The sequence below is a fragment of the Acinonyx jubatus genome, chromosome X, assembly GCF_027475565.1.
Source record: "Acinonyx jubatus isolate Ajub_Pintada_27869175 chromosome X, VMU_Ajub_asm_v1.0, whole genome shotgun sequence".
Classification (NCBI taxonomy): Eukaryota; Metazoa; Chordata; class Mammalia; order Carnivora; family Felidae; genus Acinonyx; species Acinonyx jubatus.
The window spans coordinates 4,534,422-4,550,554 of NC_069389.1; the positions used below are offsets into that span (position 1 = coordinate 4,534,422).

General features: G+C 46.5%; 1 protein-coding gene across 5 annotated transcripts in view; it reads left to right on the forward strand.

Moving 5' to 3' along the window:
- STS (steroid sulfatase) overlaps positions 1-16,133 on the forward strand; it is a 160,414-nt gene that overhangs the window by 123,626 nt on the left and 20,655 nt on the right. For 4 of the 5 annotated variants that reach the window (XM_053202036.1, XM_027050618.2, XM_027050619.2 and 1 more), the window contains one exon: positions 13,583-13,742. The exons of the other annotated variant lie outside the window; for it this stretch is intronic. In XM_053202036.1, coding sequence (XP_053058011.1) covers positions 13,583-13,742 — 160 coding nt within the window. The remainder of the gene's footprint in view (positions 1-13,582; positions 13,743-16,133) is intronic. 5 annotated transcript variants of the gene reach the window in all.

The window sequence follows — 16,133 nt, forward strand, 5'->3', positions numbered from 1 at the left end:
TTCAAAAGGCTCTCTTCATTCCACACCCTCACCTGGGCGAGGGCAGCTTAATTGGAGATCAAGAAATAGTCCCAAAAGTTGTGGCTCTCTTAAGAAAGGATCAGTTGGCCTCAGCCAGCCTCCTTTGATGTCCACATCAATGTTTAGAGCCCTTGGATCAGTCTTGTAGAGATGGTGCAAGCCAACTCATGGAAGCTTCTTCTCACCCTTCAGTGCTGGCTTATAATCCTCCTTTGACCTGCCTCTCAAAGTTGGAAACCTCTGGGGCTGTGTCCTGAATCCTCTCATTTCTTTACCTACACATTCACCAAATATGGTGTCATCTAAGCCCGTGCCCTCAGGTGGCATTTTAGGGCTGGTAACCCTTACTTACTGTGAACCCCAGACTGTTCTATCCAGCTCCCCGCATGATGCAGGGTGTGGATGTTCATTGGGCACGTCCCCATGAACAGATCCATACTAGAGATCTTAGAGATCCCCAAGACCACATGTCTCACAGGCCAACGATATCACTGATTTGCACTGATTGGCACGGGTCTTCGCTCAGTGACTCAACGCCTAAAGCTGGTTTCGTTGAGTCCCTGCAGCCTCTTTCGTTGATCTGCCCTGTCCCTCATATTCCAACAGTGAGTCCTATACACTTGATCTTCTAAGGACACCTGACATGGATGTACTTCTCTCATGTCCAAGAATGATCGCCTCCTCCAGGCCAGTATCACCTCCAGCTCATCTCCCCAGTGGGTTTCCAGGTGGTCTTTCGATTCGTTGTCTGCAGTCCATTCTCCACCCAGGAAGCCGGATGAGCTTCGATAAACATGCACTCAGTGTATTGCATTGAGTTTTTCTCCAGCTGCCACGGAACAGATGGCTTGCAAACAACACGACGTTATTCTCTCTCTCACTTCCAGAAAGCAGACATCTGAAATCAAGGGGTCATCAAGACTGTGCTCCTTCTGAAGCCTCTACTGGAGGATCCTTCCTTGCCTGTCCCGGCGTCTGGTGGTTGCTGGCAATCCTTGGCCTTCCTTAGCATGTAGACCCATCACTCCAATCTCTGCCTCCTCTGTGTTCACAAGGCTTTTCTTCCTTTCCTAAAACCCTCTGCTATATCCCCAGGCCCTGAGAATACAATGTAAAGTCTGCACCTTGGCTGTGTGACCTAGAACTGCTTTATCTTCCTTCTGTCTTTCTGCATTTTAATCTCGTTTCCACCTTCGGGACTTTCCATTAGCAGCTCCTTCTGGTGGAGAGCTCATCTCCTGATGTTTGCGTGCATTTGCTCCCTCTTTCATGGGCTGCCTCTGTAAGATCTCTCTGGACCATTGAAACAAAAGTTGTCATCTGTGCCACCAGATCTCTAACACACCGCCTCACTGTAATTTCTTGTGCATCCAGTATGTTCTGTGTGTATTCATTTATGTGCTCATGGTCTGACTGCCTTCTCATCATGTAAATCCCATGGATGCAGACATCTGCGGTGTGTTATTCCTTCTGTCTCCTTGCCTACAGTAACCATGTGGCAGGTCCTCCCTACATACTTGCTGAATGAATAGTGAGCAGCTCCCAGATTTCTCTTCCTTCTGCTCCTAGGACCATTCCTGAGGATCTTCCTCTTTTCCCCTAAAATACCCTCCTTCAGCTGGGGCCAGAATAACTTCCCTCAGATTTTCTTATAGCAGAGTTGAGAGTTTTCTGTCTCTTTCTCATAGCAGAAAATTCCCTGTGCTCTCGGAAGAGAACAGTTAGACCAGCTCTGTTTCATTTTGCATTCCTCTCTGAAATCAAGGTCACCCTGAAGGAAGCTCTCCCCATACCTCCCTTTTACTCTGCCTAAAGGCAAGTAATAAATGTCAATGGAATGGATAAATTAACTCTACAGACGGTGTTTGCAGAAGCATGGGGGTGGGGTTATCCTATTTTCCTGAGTTGCTCAAGAATGTAGACTTTCCCCACGTGCAGAGAAATGCTTTCAGAATTTCTGCAGCTCCTGGTATTACTCCTTTTCCTTACATGCAAATTCCAAAAGCAACTAATTGGCTTGAGTCCGTACCACTTATACGTTGCTTCCTACAGTCCCTGAATTCGGCTTGTCTTTCTCTCATGCAGTAATGCATCTTTCAGAGAGCCATTGGTAACTTTTGTTGGGAAACAGACAGCAAGCGGGTCTGGTAGTTTCTTGGAAGGTGGTTATATAACATTCAGGTTCTGTCTTCAGATTTGGACAGGTGTTTTCACCAGCTTCCCAGGAGTGGGAAAAGCTGTGGCGTCTCGCTGTATGGGTGTTTAGTGTGCCGGAAGGCATCCACAGCCTTTTCACCTTTGTGAGAAGACCATGTGCTATCTTCATTTATCAGTGCGCTCATTCAGTCACATTGGAACAGCAAGCATTTTGTTTATCGACTCTGTGCAGTGTGCCAGGTGTGGGGCTAGCTGCTAGGGCATAAAGGCCATGGATGCAGGGTTCCCGACCTCGTGTAGCTCATATTCTACTGATGAGATGGAGATCTACGGAGATAATTCTCTACAGAGAATAATGAGGTGCTAAGGGAACTCTCTCACGGGACGATGGTTACAGGTACTCAGCACAGCCTGGACTTCCGAGAGCCTCCCCCAGGGAGATGACCTTTTGTGGGCTGATGTTTTCGCGTGTTGGCAAGGAGAGGAGAGTGAGGAATTCATTCTAGGTGGGGGTGAGATGTTTATGGCGAGCGCAAGAGCGGCTCGGCGTAGCTAGAGTTGAAAGAGAACACAAGGATTGTCGGGTGACGTAGCTGATGAGGCCACACGTCCAAGTTAATATGTCCAGTAGAAATGCATTCAAATAATCATTGCCATTTGGGTAGTAAAATTGCACGTGAAGATTGCCGCCCAAATCTAGTAGAAGGAGAGGGTAGAGTCATGGAAATCAGGATACGTGGAGGAATGACTGTGTATCTGTTCTGTCATGCTTAGAATTCGAATAATATGATTGTTGTAAGACGAATATCATGGGGAACTTTAGTGAGGATTACAAAGTCAGTGCATGCCAAGTGTTTGCAGGAGCACCCAGTACGTGCAGGGTATTACCGTCCTCCACACGTGAGATCTGGGATGCTGTATATGTTATTTCACTCACATGTGCATCCACGGAGCCTACAGCAGTGCCTCACGTGTTTTCAGAAATAATTTCTGACCAAGTATATAACTGAAAAAAAAATACTCGAGCTTGGGTTGGAAGGATGCATAGTTTGAGGAGATATAGCTGGGAATGGAAGAGCATCGCTGCCTCGATAAATCCATCGACATTGGCTGTGGATTGGATCCTGGGTTTGAGGGAAAGGAAGACGTGTCTTGTGTTTTCGGCTCACGTGGTTGTATAAACAGAGATTCCCTTTATGAAATAAGAGTCATGGCATGTAGAGAGGTGTATAAGATCATTTGGTGTAAGAAGAGAAGAGGGTCAAGGAACAAATCCTGAGAAACTCTTACCTAAAAGGTGAGATAGACAGTGATGATACGGTAAAGGCCATATTGCCAGAGTTATTTGGGAAGTCAGAAGAAGACAAGGAGAAGAGAAGATTCGAGGAAAGGCAGGTTAGTAGACATGAATGGTGCTGAAGAGCCCAGGAAGATGAGGACATAAGGCCAATTATGTTCAGTAGCCACCAGAGACTCACAAGTATATTTTCAGTGGAGACGCAAGAGGCAAAGTCTGGATGGATGGATGGATGGATGGATGGATGGATGGATGGATGAGAAATTTCTCGGGTTCTTTTGAAAAATTTGTCCATAAAGGCAGGCAAGCCATTGTAAGCAGGGCTTTGTCATGGGAAAGACTGGAGCATACTTGATGATCAGGGTCAACTTTAATGAGAGAGCTAACCCAAGGCATAACTGAGGTCAAATTGCTGAGAAGATCAAGACTTGTGGAGAACACATCCGTTTTCATTGAGGGCTGACGTCTTACCGTGGAGATGTGAGCTCGCATCAGATGTGAACTCACGGCACTCAGTGTTTGGGTAAGAATGTGAGGGAAATAGTGTATTACGTGATCTGAGCCAGCAGTGAGGACCACATAGATAGGATAAGATTAGCAAGAACTCCAAACATCATAGTGCCATTTGCAGTGATTGGGGCTGTCCGCGTGAGCAAAGAATACTGCAATTTGGGCCCCGTGTTGCAAAAGCCGTATCGGGGGTAAGGCTTGTGGTTGGATCCTGGGTGCTTGATTTACTCACGTTGGAGCCAGAGCAGATGGAAGCGATGTGGTCTCATGTGGTCTGTGGAGAGGGCAGCTGGGGTTGTGTGGAGGAAAAGTGGAAGGAGAGCGGGAAGGATGTGGCAGGGGAGCATCAACTGAGGTCTGGACAGGCAGGGAGTTGAAGTACTTGGTGGTGATGAGCTCATTTTCCTGCACGAGATGGAAGGTAAGGTTCTCTTCTGAGGCTGGTCGAGCTCTGGAGGAGGGGACTTACGGAATGCAGTTGATAAGGGAAATGAAAAGTCCTAGCAACATTGACGGACATAAAGGAGGTTGGAAATAGGAATTTCAAATCGCTTCTATAGGATAGTCTTTTTTTTTTTCCCCAGCCATACTCCTCAGGGATTAATCCATGATTTCATTCACTCAAGAAATATATTGGACCCTATAATTTGGAAAATATTATGATGTGGATTTCAGTTGATTAAACACTGAATTAGAGTTTGTTTTCAAGCACTCATGGTCCTGCTGGGATGATAAGATGTGCACAGATTTGATTGTCACACATCCCATAAACGAGGAACTTGAAAACTGCTAAGGAAATGGACAGTAGGAAAACATCACCTGCAGTGGGGCTCGTGGGAGGCTTAATTAAATGGGAGGGGCGTGTTGTCCAGGATTTTGAGGATGTGTAAAATGATTTGGGGGTTGGGGAAAATCCTGGCAGAGCAGACATCCAGACACAGAACTTGCCAGAGGCAAGAGGGGGCAAGCTGTTTCCTGGGGCACTTAGGTGAGGCTTAGCTCAACCAAAGTATGATGTTGCAGAGGCGGATCAGACCCAGAACACGGTTCACTTGGCATTCTCTGCCACAGTCCGTGGCTTAGTTTTTCATCTTGTAGGAGATACTAAGAAGGTGTCCAGTTGAGGGAACAAATGCATCGTTACTAGAAGCCTCGCTGACATTTTGCCTCAATGCTGAAGGACTTACTATTGTGGAATTGACTGCTTGCTGCACTCAGCTGGACACAGAATCTAAATTCAGTTAACTCAGGGCAGGGCTCAGCTAGTTTTGGCATTGGGGCCGAATGGAGCCTGATGGCTAGTTTTGTAAATAAAGTTTTATCGAGACACAGCCACGCTTATTCTTCGAGGTCTCACAACATGACAGCAGAAGTGAGTGTTGGGGAAGAAACCACCAACGTCAAGCTATCTCCTACATGACCCCTGAGGAAGACGTTCCCCAACCCCTGTCTCCTACCTTGCTCCTGAGGAAGACGTTCCCCAACCCCTGTCTCCTACCAGGCCCCTGAGGGAAGACATTCCCCAACCCCTGTCTCCTACCTGGCCCCTGAGAGAAGACGTTCCCCAATGCCTATCGCCTACCTGGCCTCTGAGGAAAACGTTCCCCAACCCCTGTCTCCTACCTTGCTCCTGAGGAAGACGTTCCCCAACCCCTGTCTCCTACCTGGCCCCTGAGGGAAGACATTCCCCAACCCCTACTCAGATGAGTCAGCAGTTTCACGTTGTGCTCGAGGAGTTACGTGTAACTCTTCAGACTGAGTCGTTCATTTTAAGGGTGTTTTTACAATGTTTTTTGAGCACTGATATCAGGAGAGTGTTGCACTGATATAGCCTGACAGAACGCAGATGATGCTGTCATGTCCATTCATTCCGAAGGTGTTTATTATAATAATGTTTTTTTTTTTCAACGTTTATTTATTTTTGGGACAGAGAGAGACAGAGCATGAACGGGGGAGGGGCAGAGAGAGAGGGAGACACAGAATCTGAAACAGGCTCCAGGCTCCGAGCCATCAGCCCAGAGCCTGACGCGGGGCTCGAACTCACGGACCGCGAGATCGTGACCTGGCTGAAGTCGGACGCTTAACCGACGGCGCCACCCAGGCGCCCGCGAAGGTGTTTATTAAGAAATCACTTAGGATGACCAGGAGTAATGACGGAGTGCACCATGTCCCAGGAACTATTCAAGCTCACTGCAGAGATGAACACGTTCCTTCCCCACCATCACTTGCAGGGTAGGTACCCCATTTCACGGCTGGGAAATCTTTGGTCAAGTGATGGCACCAGGTAGAGCTGTAATTTGTGGGCTTTGGTCCCTAGAATGAATAAGTGAAGAAAAGCTTAAAACATAGCATCTTGGGTGAGAAAGCATTGAGTTTGTGCTTCTACCTGCATTATTGTGGTTTGTATGCATGCTGGGTATCCACGTTACACGGTCATGGAGGTGCCCAGGAGGAGAGAAGTGGCAACGAGATGATTTCACAAAACTCTGTGCTCAGATCAAGTATGAGAATGACTGGCATGTGCTCTTGCCACTAAAAGTGATTTGACCTGCCGGGTGGCAGCATCAGAAAGGACAAAAATAGAAGCCTGGCCCGGAAGCAGCTGTTCCTGACAAGAGGCTTGGAGTAAATGGTGGCATTTTCTCTGCATTTGCCTGGAGAGATTGGGGAACTCAGCCATCCTTCCCCTGTGACTTCTCATCGTGGCAAAGTGCCATCTAGATGTTCAGTGTGCGACTTTGACAATTACTTGACCAAGTTGTAAATTTACTCCCTTTTTTCTCTGCTCATGCATTTTCAGGGGAAAGAAAGAGCAATCCAGATTTCTTACCCTGTTTTTCTTGTCCTTGTCCTGCAAGACATCTCCAACTTTCCTGCCCCTGTTTGTCCTCCGTGACGCCACTCAGACTCTGTGGTGGCAGGGTGGGTGTTCCTAGGTAGCAGGCATCCCCCTTGTGGTTTCTGTGGACTCCCACTCAGAGGCATCTGGCGGGACATCTGAACTCTCCCTGCAGACCTGGAATTCCTGTTGGGTGAGATCCTTGTTCATATAACTGTGTTCCCTGTGGGGTTCTGAGAATCAAGAAAACCTAGCGTTCCGTAGCCCAGATTCTGGAGCCCTACCTGGTGCCATCACTTGACCAAAGATTTCCCAGCTGTGAAATGGGGTACCTACCCTGCAAGCGATGGTGGCGAAGGAACATGTTCATCTCTGCAGTGAGCTTGAATAGTTCCTGGAACATGGTGCACTCCGTCATTATTCCTGGTCATCCTAAGTGATTTCTTAGTAAACACTTTCGGAATGAATGGAGCTCACCACTGTAGATGCCGTGAAGTTCACCAGGGATAATCGTGGCAGTGACTGGGAGAGTCAGCTGTCCTGTTTCAGCCGGATGGACACATTTTGCACATAGCCTCTTCCATGGACCGTGGCAAGGGGGATAAGAGTGAGAGCTACACCATCTGACGACCAAGGCTATTTGCTCACGAACACATGCCTGGAAATGTGTGGTCATACTTAACCAAACAGGTTTCTCCCTAAGCAGAGTGTGCACGGAGTGTTACGGATTTTTTTAATGTGCTTTTTTTTTTTTTTTTTTTTTTTTACCATTCTTGTAAAAAAAAAAAAAGAAAAAACACTCCTTTTACAGCTTTAGAAAATTGCACGGGGTTCTGTTTATTGATCTATTTCCTTCTGAATATAAATTCAGAACTGTAAGATGAGGGTCTTTGGATGTTACACGTAGTGGGTTCATATTTTCCTGACAGAGCATCATGGTTCGTCCCGAGTATGATAGTTTGTTATCAGAAAAGTAGCCTGGGATGCCACCATGCACGTGGTCCTGCCAGCCCTTACATCCAGGTGGTCAGCGAATGGCTAGGCCCTGGGAGCTGCAGACACACTGCCTCCCATAGTCCTGCACCTTCCTTCCTCCCTTCTTTCCTCCCTTCCTCCCTTCCTCCCTCCCTCCCTCCCTCCCTCCCTCCCTTCCTTCCTTCCTTCCTTCCTTCCTTCCTTCCTTCCTTCCTTCCTTTCACCTTTCTTGATGGTGCTCGGAGCACCACACCTGAGCAGAGCTAAGCCCCTTCGCTGCACACAGAATTGTTGCCTCCAGGGGACTGTTTCTGGCTTGGAGCTCTTCAGGGGAATCTTAGATCTCTGGCAGGGTGTGACTTCTCTAGGTTTCCTCCAGGAGTTTTGTGGTGATTTCAGAGGAGCTGCACACCAAGCATGCTCTCATACCCTTTTCTTCCATCACCCGGAGGTTCGGGATCTCAGAGCAGAGTTCCCAGAGTAGATTCCTGATACTTGAATCATCATCTACACATACCTTGGATGAGCCTGTGGATTTCTATGGCACTGTCTACATTGTGTGTGTGTGGGGGGGGGGGGGGGTGCCTGTATAAGTGGATAGGCATTTATGGAAATGGTAACGTTTATATAAATGGAAAGACTATTTGATTTTCTTATGGTGAAATGGAGTCATATTTACAAAATAAATACAAGTATCTCCTTTGCTGATTTTTTTTCAGCTTTTTTTCAAGTACAGCTAATAAAAACTATATATATTTAAGATGCACAACTTGACGTTGGGGTGTATGTATACACTGTGAAATGATATCCACAGCCAAGTTATTTAACATACCCATCATTTCATACGGTCACCATTTTTTTCTTTTTTGTGTGTGTGGTAAGAACACGTAAGATCTCTCTGTTTTCATGTAAGCAGTGATGTGATAAGGTCTGGTTAGCTATAGCCCCCATGTTGCCCATTAGATCCTGGAACGTATTCAACTTTGTACCCTTTGACCAGTATCTCCCCATTTCCCCAGTCCCATGCCAATGCCAACTGTCATTCTGCTCTCTGTTTCCATGAGTTTGACTCATTTATCTTTCTGTGTCTGGCTTATTTCACTGGGCATGATGTTCTCCAGCTTCACCCATGTGGATTCATGGCAACACCTCCTCCTTTTCTGTGCCTAGTGTTCCCTTGTGTGTGTGTGTGTGTGTGTGTGTGTGTGTGTATAATTTCACATTTTCTCATTTATCCATTGATGGGCATTTAGGTTATTTCCATATCTCAGCTGTTGGGACCAAAGATTAGCGTTGGAGAGGTTGTGGAGAAAAGGGGACCCTCATGCAGTGTTGGTGGGAATGCATATTGGTGCAATCACAGTGGAAACCAGTATGGAGTTCCCTCAAGAAATTAAAAACAGAGCTCCCATATGACCCAGCAATCCCACTGCTGGGTACACATCCAAAGGAAATGAAGTCAGAATTTGAAGAGACATCTGTGCCCCGTGCTCATTCCAAGACATGGACATCTAGCCAAGACGTGGGAACTTGGGCACTTCCCAGTCCTGCTCTCACGTGGATTTTCAGCCAGGTGTCCCTGTACCTTCACCTGGTGAGCTCCAGTCAGCCGTCCTTGAACACCGCCTTTTTCCTTAAAGAAGATGCACCTGTTCACTCACTTCTGGAAGGGTAAAACAATGTGCCCGGGGTTGTGGTTCTTAATCCTGTAGTTCAGATTTGTCTTTCCGAGTTTCTTTTTTTTTTTTTTTAATGTTTATTTATTTGTTTGAGACAGAGAGAGAGAGAAAGAGAGTGAGCAGGGGATGAGCAGAGGGAGACAGGGAGAGAGACAATCCCAAGCAGGCTCCGTAACTTCGGGATCTACCTGCCCTCAGCCCCTCAGGTGTTGCATCTACACAATGGAGAGTGATGGTAGCACCACTGTGGGGTAGGTGGAAGGATTCAGTGAGATGAAATGCATATTATAGACTATCAGAGTTTGCGTCTATACATGGGGAGTGATAGTCACGCCCTCGTGAGGTGGTTGTAAGGAGTTAGTGACAAAATGCAGGTCATAGTCCATATGGCATGGTACGTGATCAGTAACATGTAGCCATTAGAAAGAGTATGTATAAAACCCTGTGAAGTAATTCGTATTGTTCTCCCTGCTTTGTTCTAGAGAATGCCAAGTACTTAGTTAACCGGGGAAACACACGTATATTTATAGCATCTCTATGTGTGTCTTTAGTAGTTTTTACTTTGGAGTTAGTATAGATTGACAGAATTACAAAGATAGTGAGGATAGCTACTGTTTTCCCTGCACCCAGCTTCGTCCAGTGTTAACTTTCTGCATAACCGTTGTTATTTGCCGAGAAATTAACTTTGGTACATCACTGTTAACCATACATTTTGCACTAAAGCACTCTTCTGATTCAGAATCCAATCTGCAATGCCATGTTGCATCTAGAAGATAAACAATTTTAAAGGATTCTTTTTTGTTTTTGTGGTATTTTGGCCTACCTTCTGATTTATTTGTTTTATTTTATGTTAACCAGTGGGGCAAGAAATATATACACTAGCCGTTAATTAAACAAGATCTTTATGTTAGGTAGCAAACTTATTTTGTTGTTCTTAAATTTACAGTGAAGTTCTATGGGCTTGATCTGGTCGAAGGATAAACATGAAAATCCCATGAGTTTTATCTAGAAGGATGGCCATGAAAATTTTGTGAGCTTGATCTAGGAGGATGGTCGTGTGCGTATCCTATCAGCTGGATCCCATAGAAGGAGAAACATGTAAAAATTATTTGATGTTCATCTAGAAAGATAGTCATGTGCATATTCTATAAGCTTAATCTTGCAGAAGGACAAACAGATGAAAATCCTATGAAGTTCATCTAGAAGGGTAGCAGGTGCATGTCCTTTGGGTTTGAACTTGAAGAGGAATAAGATTTAAGTCTATGATTTTCATTCAGTAGAATTGATTTAAAAAATTCCATGAGCTTAATCTAGTACAACAAAAGGTGAAACTTTTATGAGACTCACCTGGTAAGAGAAATGTGCATATCCTATGAGCTAAATCTCATAGAAGGACAAAGAGATGAAAAATCTATGAGTTTGATCTGGTAGGATAAGCAAGGGAAAATATTATGAGGTTCATCTAATGGAAGGATAAACAAATGAAAATTGTCTGAGGTTCATCTAGTAGAAGGATTTTGCATGTGATAAGCTGTGAGATTGATCGTGAAGAATAAACAGATGGAAGTCTTTGGGCTTGATCTAGTTGATGGATAAGCAAGTTTAAATTCTGTGGGCTTGATCTAGTACAAGGATAAACAGAGGAGTCTATGAACTTGATCCAGTATATGGATAAACACGTTTAAAGTCTATGAGTTCAGATACGCAGGTGAAAATCCTACTATCTTGATCTGGTAGAAGCGTAAACAGGTGCACATTCCGAGTTTGATCCAGTAGAAGGATGAGCAGGTAAAATGCTGTGAGCCCGGTCTGCTATTCGCATAAGCAAGTGACACTTCTATGTGCTCAATCTCGTAGAAGGAGAGTCAGACTAACTCACACATTGAGGGTCCTCCTGAAGCTCCCTGAGCTACTGACAGCTTGAATAAATTATGGCAAATTATTTGAACTTCCCTATTCTTTGATGTGGTGTCTGTGATGCAAGAATAGTAGTATTTGTCAAATAATTACCTTAAGATCATGTTGAGAAGATATACTGCAATACTTTTAACTTTTCCTGGGGGCCACCATGGAAACTGCAAAGCATGATGTGAATTTTTATGTGAGTCTACCCTGATGTCTATGCGTATAAAAACATTTAGTGCCCAGAGTTTAAAGATGTTGCTTGTAGAGGAGTTGAGTCCAGAGTCGTCAGCTACAATTCATTCTGCAATGGACAGAGTTCAAAAACCAGCACAGTGATTAAAAACCAGCATTAAGAAGTGAAGCTTTGCTTCAAGATCCCTTAAACCTCTGTCTCCTGTATTCCATTTTGAAACTTAAAATTTTTTTTTTAATGTTTATTAGTTTTGAGAAAGAGGCAGAGTGAGAGCAGGAGCAGGGGAAGGGTGGACAGAGAGGGAGACACAGAATCCGAAGCAGGTTCCAGGCTCTGAGCTGTCGGCACAGAGCCCGACACGGGGCTTAAACCCACGAACTGTGAGCTCATGACCTGAGCCAAAGTCGGACGCTCAACCGTCTGAGCCACCCAGGTGCCCCAAATTTTGAAGTTTAAGTGGCACTCACGTCCTTTGTCAACCATGCATCGTACTCATGCGTTCTATTCCCGCTGCACATCAGTTTATGTCTCAACTTGTTCATTTAAGTTAACTCTTTACTTAATCTTACAAAGCTTGAAAAAGGTACTTTGAAGTAGCTGAACATCCATTCGCTCCCTTGTCTCCAGCCCAGCTTCCAGCGTGGTTATTCCTGTGGTGGTCAGCGGTGCTCAGCTCATTTTAAAGCCATGCTGAATTACTTCAGGCGAAAGCCGTGCGTCCGGTTTTGCACCTGTCCCTGTGCTAGCTGCATGGCTTGGGGTCCGGCCCTCGCCTCTCTGGGCTCTCATGCTGGCATGCCTGTGTCCCTCCAGGTGCGTTAGTTGCAAGCCTCGGAGGGCATCTTGTCTGCAGAGCCACTCTGGACGGAGCTCACCGTTCCGTCGTCTCCCCACACTCCATTCACGCTCTACTTGCTTATGGTCAAGTCACTTCCTATGGGCAAAGCTGGTTTCTTCACCGAAACAGTAAGGGCTATCCTGCTAGCAAAAATAATAGCAGTGGTGAAAATGGCGATTTGGGCGCTCTTCGTCTGTTCCAGACACTGGACGTGACACTTGGGGTGATTCCATGTAATTGTCAACCTAATGTTGTGCTGGGGGAACTGAGGCACAAATGTCTGAGCCGCACAGCTGGCGTTTTCCTTTCCTGTGGCTGCACTAACAAACACCGCAAATGCAGTGGCTCGGAACAACACAGATTATCTTACAGGTGTGGAGTTCAGATGCCCAAGGTGGGTCCACCTGTGCAAAGCTCTGTGTTGGCAGCTGTGTTCCTTTGTGAAGGCTACCGGGGAGAATATGTTTCCATGCTTTCTCCAGCATGTGCAGGCAGCTGCATTCGTTGGCGTGGGCCCCCTCGTCCATTGTCAAGGCCACCCTCGTACCACCTTCCAGCCTGTCTCTCACAAAAGATGGAGATTGTTTCCAAGGGCACAAGAATGCCATCAACTAAACACACAAGGAGCCTAGAGATTACTTCCTGGGAAGTTGGAAATCTTAGAAATGTTCAGTGGCAGAAACACAGACCAGTGGACTCACCTTAACTGGGAGACCCGGCCCACAAGTCCTGTTCCCAGCCCTCCAGAATACTCCTGGCCTGAGAGATTCTGAGGATTTGGGCATGGACATTTTGGGGGACGGTTACTTTTCCTGCTAACCTGGTGAGAAGTAGAAATGGAATGTCAGCTTCGTGAGTCCATGGTCGTTGACCTGAGTCCTCTCTCGCTGTGAGAGTAGAGTCGCCCTAGTTCATGACCACCGGGCAGTGCCAGCCGCGTGCCATGCATAATAGTGACCATGTCGTATGTGGATTTTTTCACCCCGTTGTCTGCTCTGTTCCTCACAAAATGCTCACTGAATCCATGCAAGTAGAGCACTTTGTTCATCCAAATCACCCGCCCCATGTTGGACGTTGAAGAGTGCGTTGAAATGAGCCTTAAACCAAGCTTTGAAAAGACATCTTCCTGTTCTCTCTCTGTCTCTTTTATTTTATTTTGACGTTTTAGGGGGAAAAGCAAACAACTGGGAAGGGGGTATCCGGGTTCCTGGCATTCTTCGGTGGCCAGGAGTGATACAGGCCGGACTCGAGATTGACGAGCCAACAAGCAACATGGACGTGTTTCCGACGGTGGCCACACTGGCAGGGGCTCCGTTGCCTGAGGACAGGTACTGTGACTCAGACGCACGCGCTGTCGTCTCCCTCACATCCACCGGGCGAGCGTATTCGGTTTGCCTGCATGACGGCGTGCTGTCTGTCGCCACTACACTTGTTACCCACGTCCCGTTATGGGGCTCACTGGAGGGGCCGCTGGTGTAAAAACGCCGTCAACCCCATTATCCCAGTGGGTAATAAACTCCAGGGTGTGGTGCGGTGGCACGGTCCTTGGCTTTCACAGACCGAAGGCTTTGAACATGCCACTGACCCTGTCTCTCCCGCCGCGCCGTCCACGGGCTCTGGGGGTAGCTGGGCAGACGCCTCTTTTACCCCCCCTGCCGCCCGTGTTTTTGCTCCCCCACCTTCCTTTCGGTCCCACTCAGCTGCTCTCTGCTGCAGCAGCAAGAAAGGCAGCTGGTTCCGCCGTTAACGGCCCTCCCTCCCAGCATGCCTTCAGTCAGCACGTTCTAAATGAAACGTCTTTCTCTTAAATTTAAATACAACTTCCTATGACATTGCCAATGGTTTCTTCTTAAGCGTTATTACCAATCTGAAGAGTTTTAAGGGAAGCACGCTGATTAATTGTTTTCATTAGTTTGGTGGCAGACCAGGCTCATGTCATGCAGGCGGGCTGCAAATTTTGTTTAAATCCCGCGGCCAGCGGAACCAAGAGGAAACGGGAAACCAGAGAGGGAAGCACAGCTTGGCCCGAGCTGAGTCCCGGGATGGGTTTGCTGATCTCCCATTGCTTTTGAGATTGTGTCACTGTTCACTCTTTCCTTACTATTCTCAACTTTTTTCTTGAGGCGTATTTTCTCCCCCAAACACACGTGTGTGGATGCGCACGCACCACAGGCAGCTTCAGAGAGCTCAGCCCTTCTCAAACTTTGTGTTCTCAGCCCCCATGTCCACTCTTGAGTGACCGAGGAACCCAAAGACGTTTTGTGTATGTGCGTTATGCCTATCAACCTTTATCCTATGAGCAATTAAACCTGAAAAAACATTCAACGCACGAGAGCGCCCAAGCCACATTCAGTCCGCGGACAGCAGGGATGATGACATCTCCTGCCATGAGTCCACTGGCAAAGTCCACTGCACGCTCCTGAAGGGGCTGTATGTAGCACAAAGGGCACAGAACGTTGGGTGTTCACGCAAAAATAGTTTTGACCTCGTAGACTTCTTGAAAGGATCCCCCAGGGGTGTCTGGGCCACACTCTTGAGAGCACGTGGTGCTGTGCATGACAACAGAATGGGTTCAAATCTCGGCCTCACTGCTGGGTAAGTGTTTACCTTAGTGGGCCTTGATTCCTCACCTGGAACATGGATTCAGTAACAGCACCGACCTTGCAGGCTCAATGGAAGGACTAAAGTCACAAGAGCATGTCAATGTTGGCCGAGTTCATTCAATGTGCATCTGGGACCATAGAATCATAAGATTTGAGGGCTAAAGGGGACTTTTAACATCTACTTTGTTCAAATACTTTTTCTGCCTCAATGACAGAAAACATGGCAGCAGAAAGTCATAAAAAGTCTTTCCTTATGTGAAGGCAAAACTCTCACTTTCTATCTCATCTACTCACTGGCCCTTTGTTCTGACCCTTGATGTAAAACTTAATCTTTCCTTAACTAGCTCACGCAGAGTGTTCAGGTGATTTCATTAATTACATTTTTCTCTCATGGCTCATAATATTAAAATCAGCACTGCTTCTGCTTTCCCTGTGTCTTTAAATGGGTTCGCATGTAGTTGTGGAAACACAAGGGAAGGAAACGATCAGAGGCTGAGGAAAATCCGTTAAGGGAAATCTTGCTGCTGGCCCTTCCCTCCCACGCCAATCTGAGGCTCACGGAGGTCAGTCTGTTTTCCTTGTTCGTGCACATTGAAGAAGGAAGCGGCCTCCCTCTTTGGCAGGCCCACAATATTTGATTATAAGAACTCCTCCACAAGATTGAAGATGCTTTTCATGGATCTCACAGATACTTTTTGGCCCAAGTCAATGTGACAATACTGTCTCTGGGTTCAGGTTTAAGGCCTGATAAAATGCCACCGTAATCCTAGAGACTACTCAGATGAGAAAACTGAAATCCTTCCTGGAAATACAGTTATCACACAATATCTTATTTAAATCACAGTGCAAACCAGGTCCAGAAAACATCCTTATACATCTCTGCCCTGGAGACTTGGAACATCTAACGGTATGATTCTCTCCCCGCGGGGGTGACTCTTTCCCCACCAGGGGCCATTTATCATTGCCTGGAGATATTTTTGATTGTCTTGACCCAGAATTACTGGCATCTAATGGCATCCAGAGGCCAGGGATGCTGCTAAGCATCCTGCGAGATACAAGACGTCTTCCCACAAGGAGGAATAATTCAAACAATTGTGTTGGTAGTGCTGAGGTTGA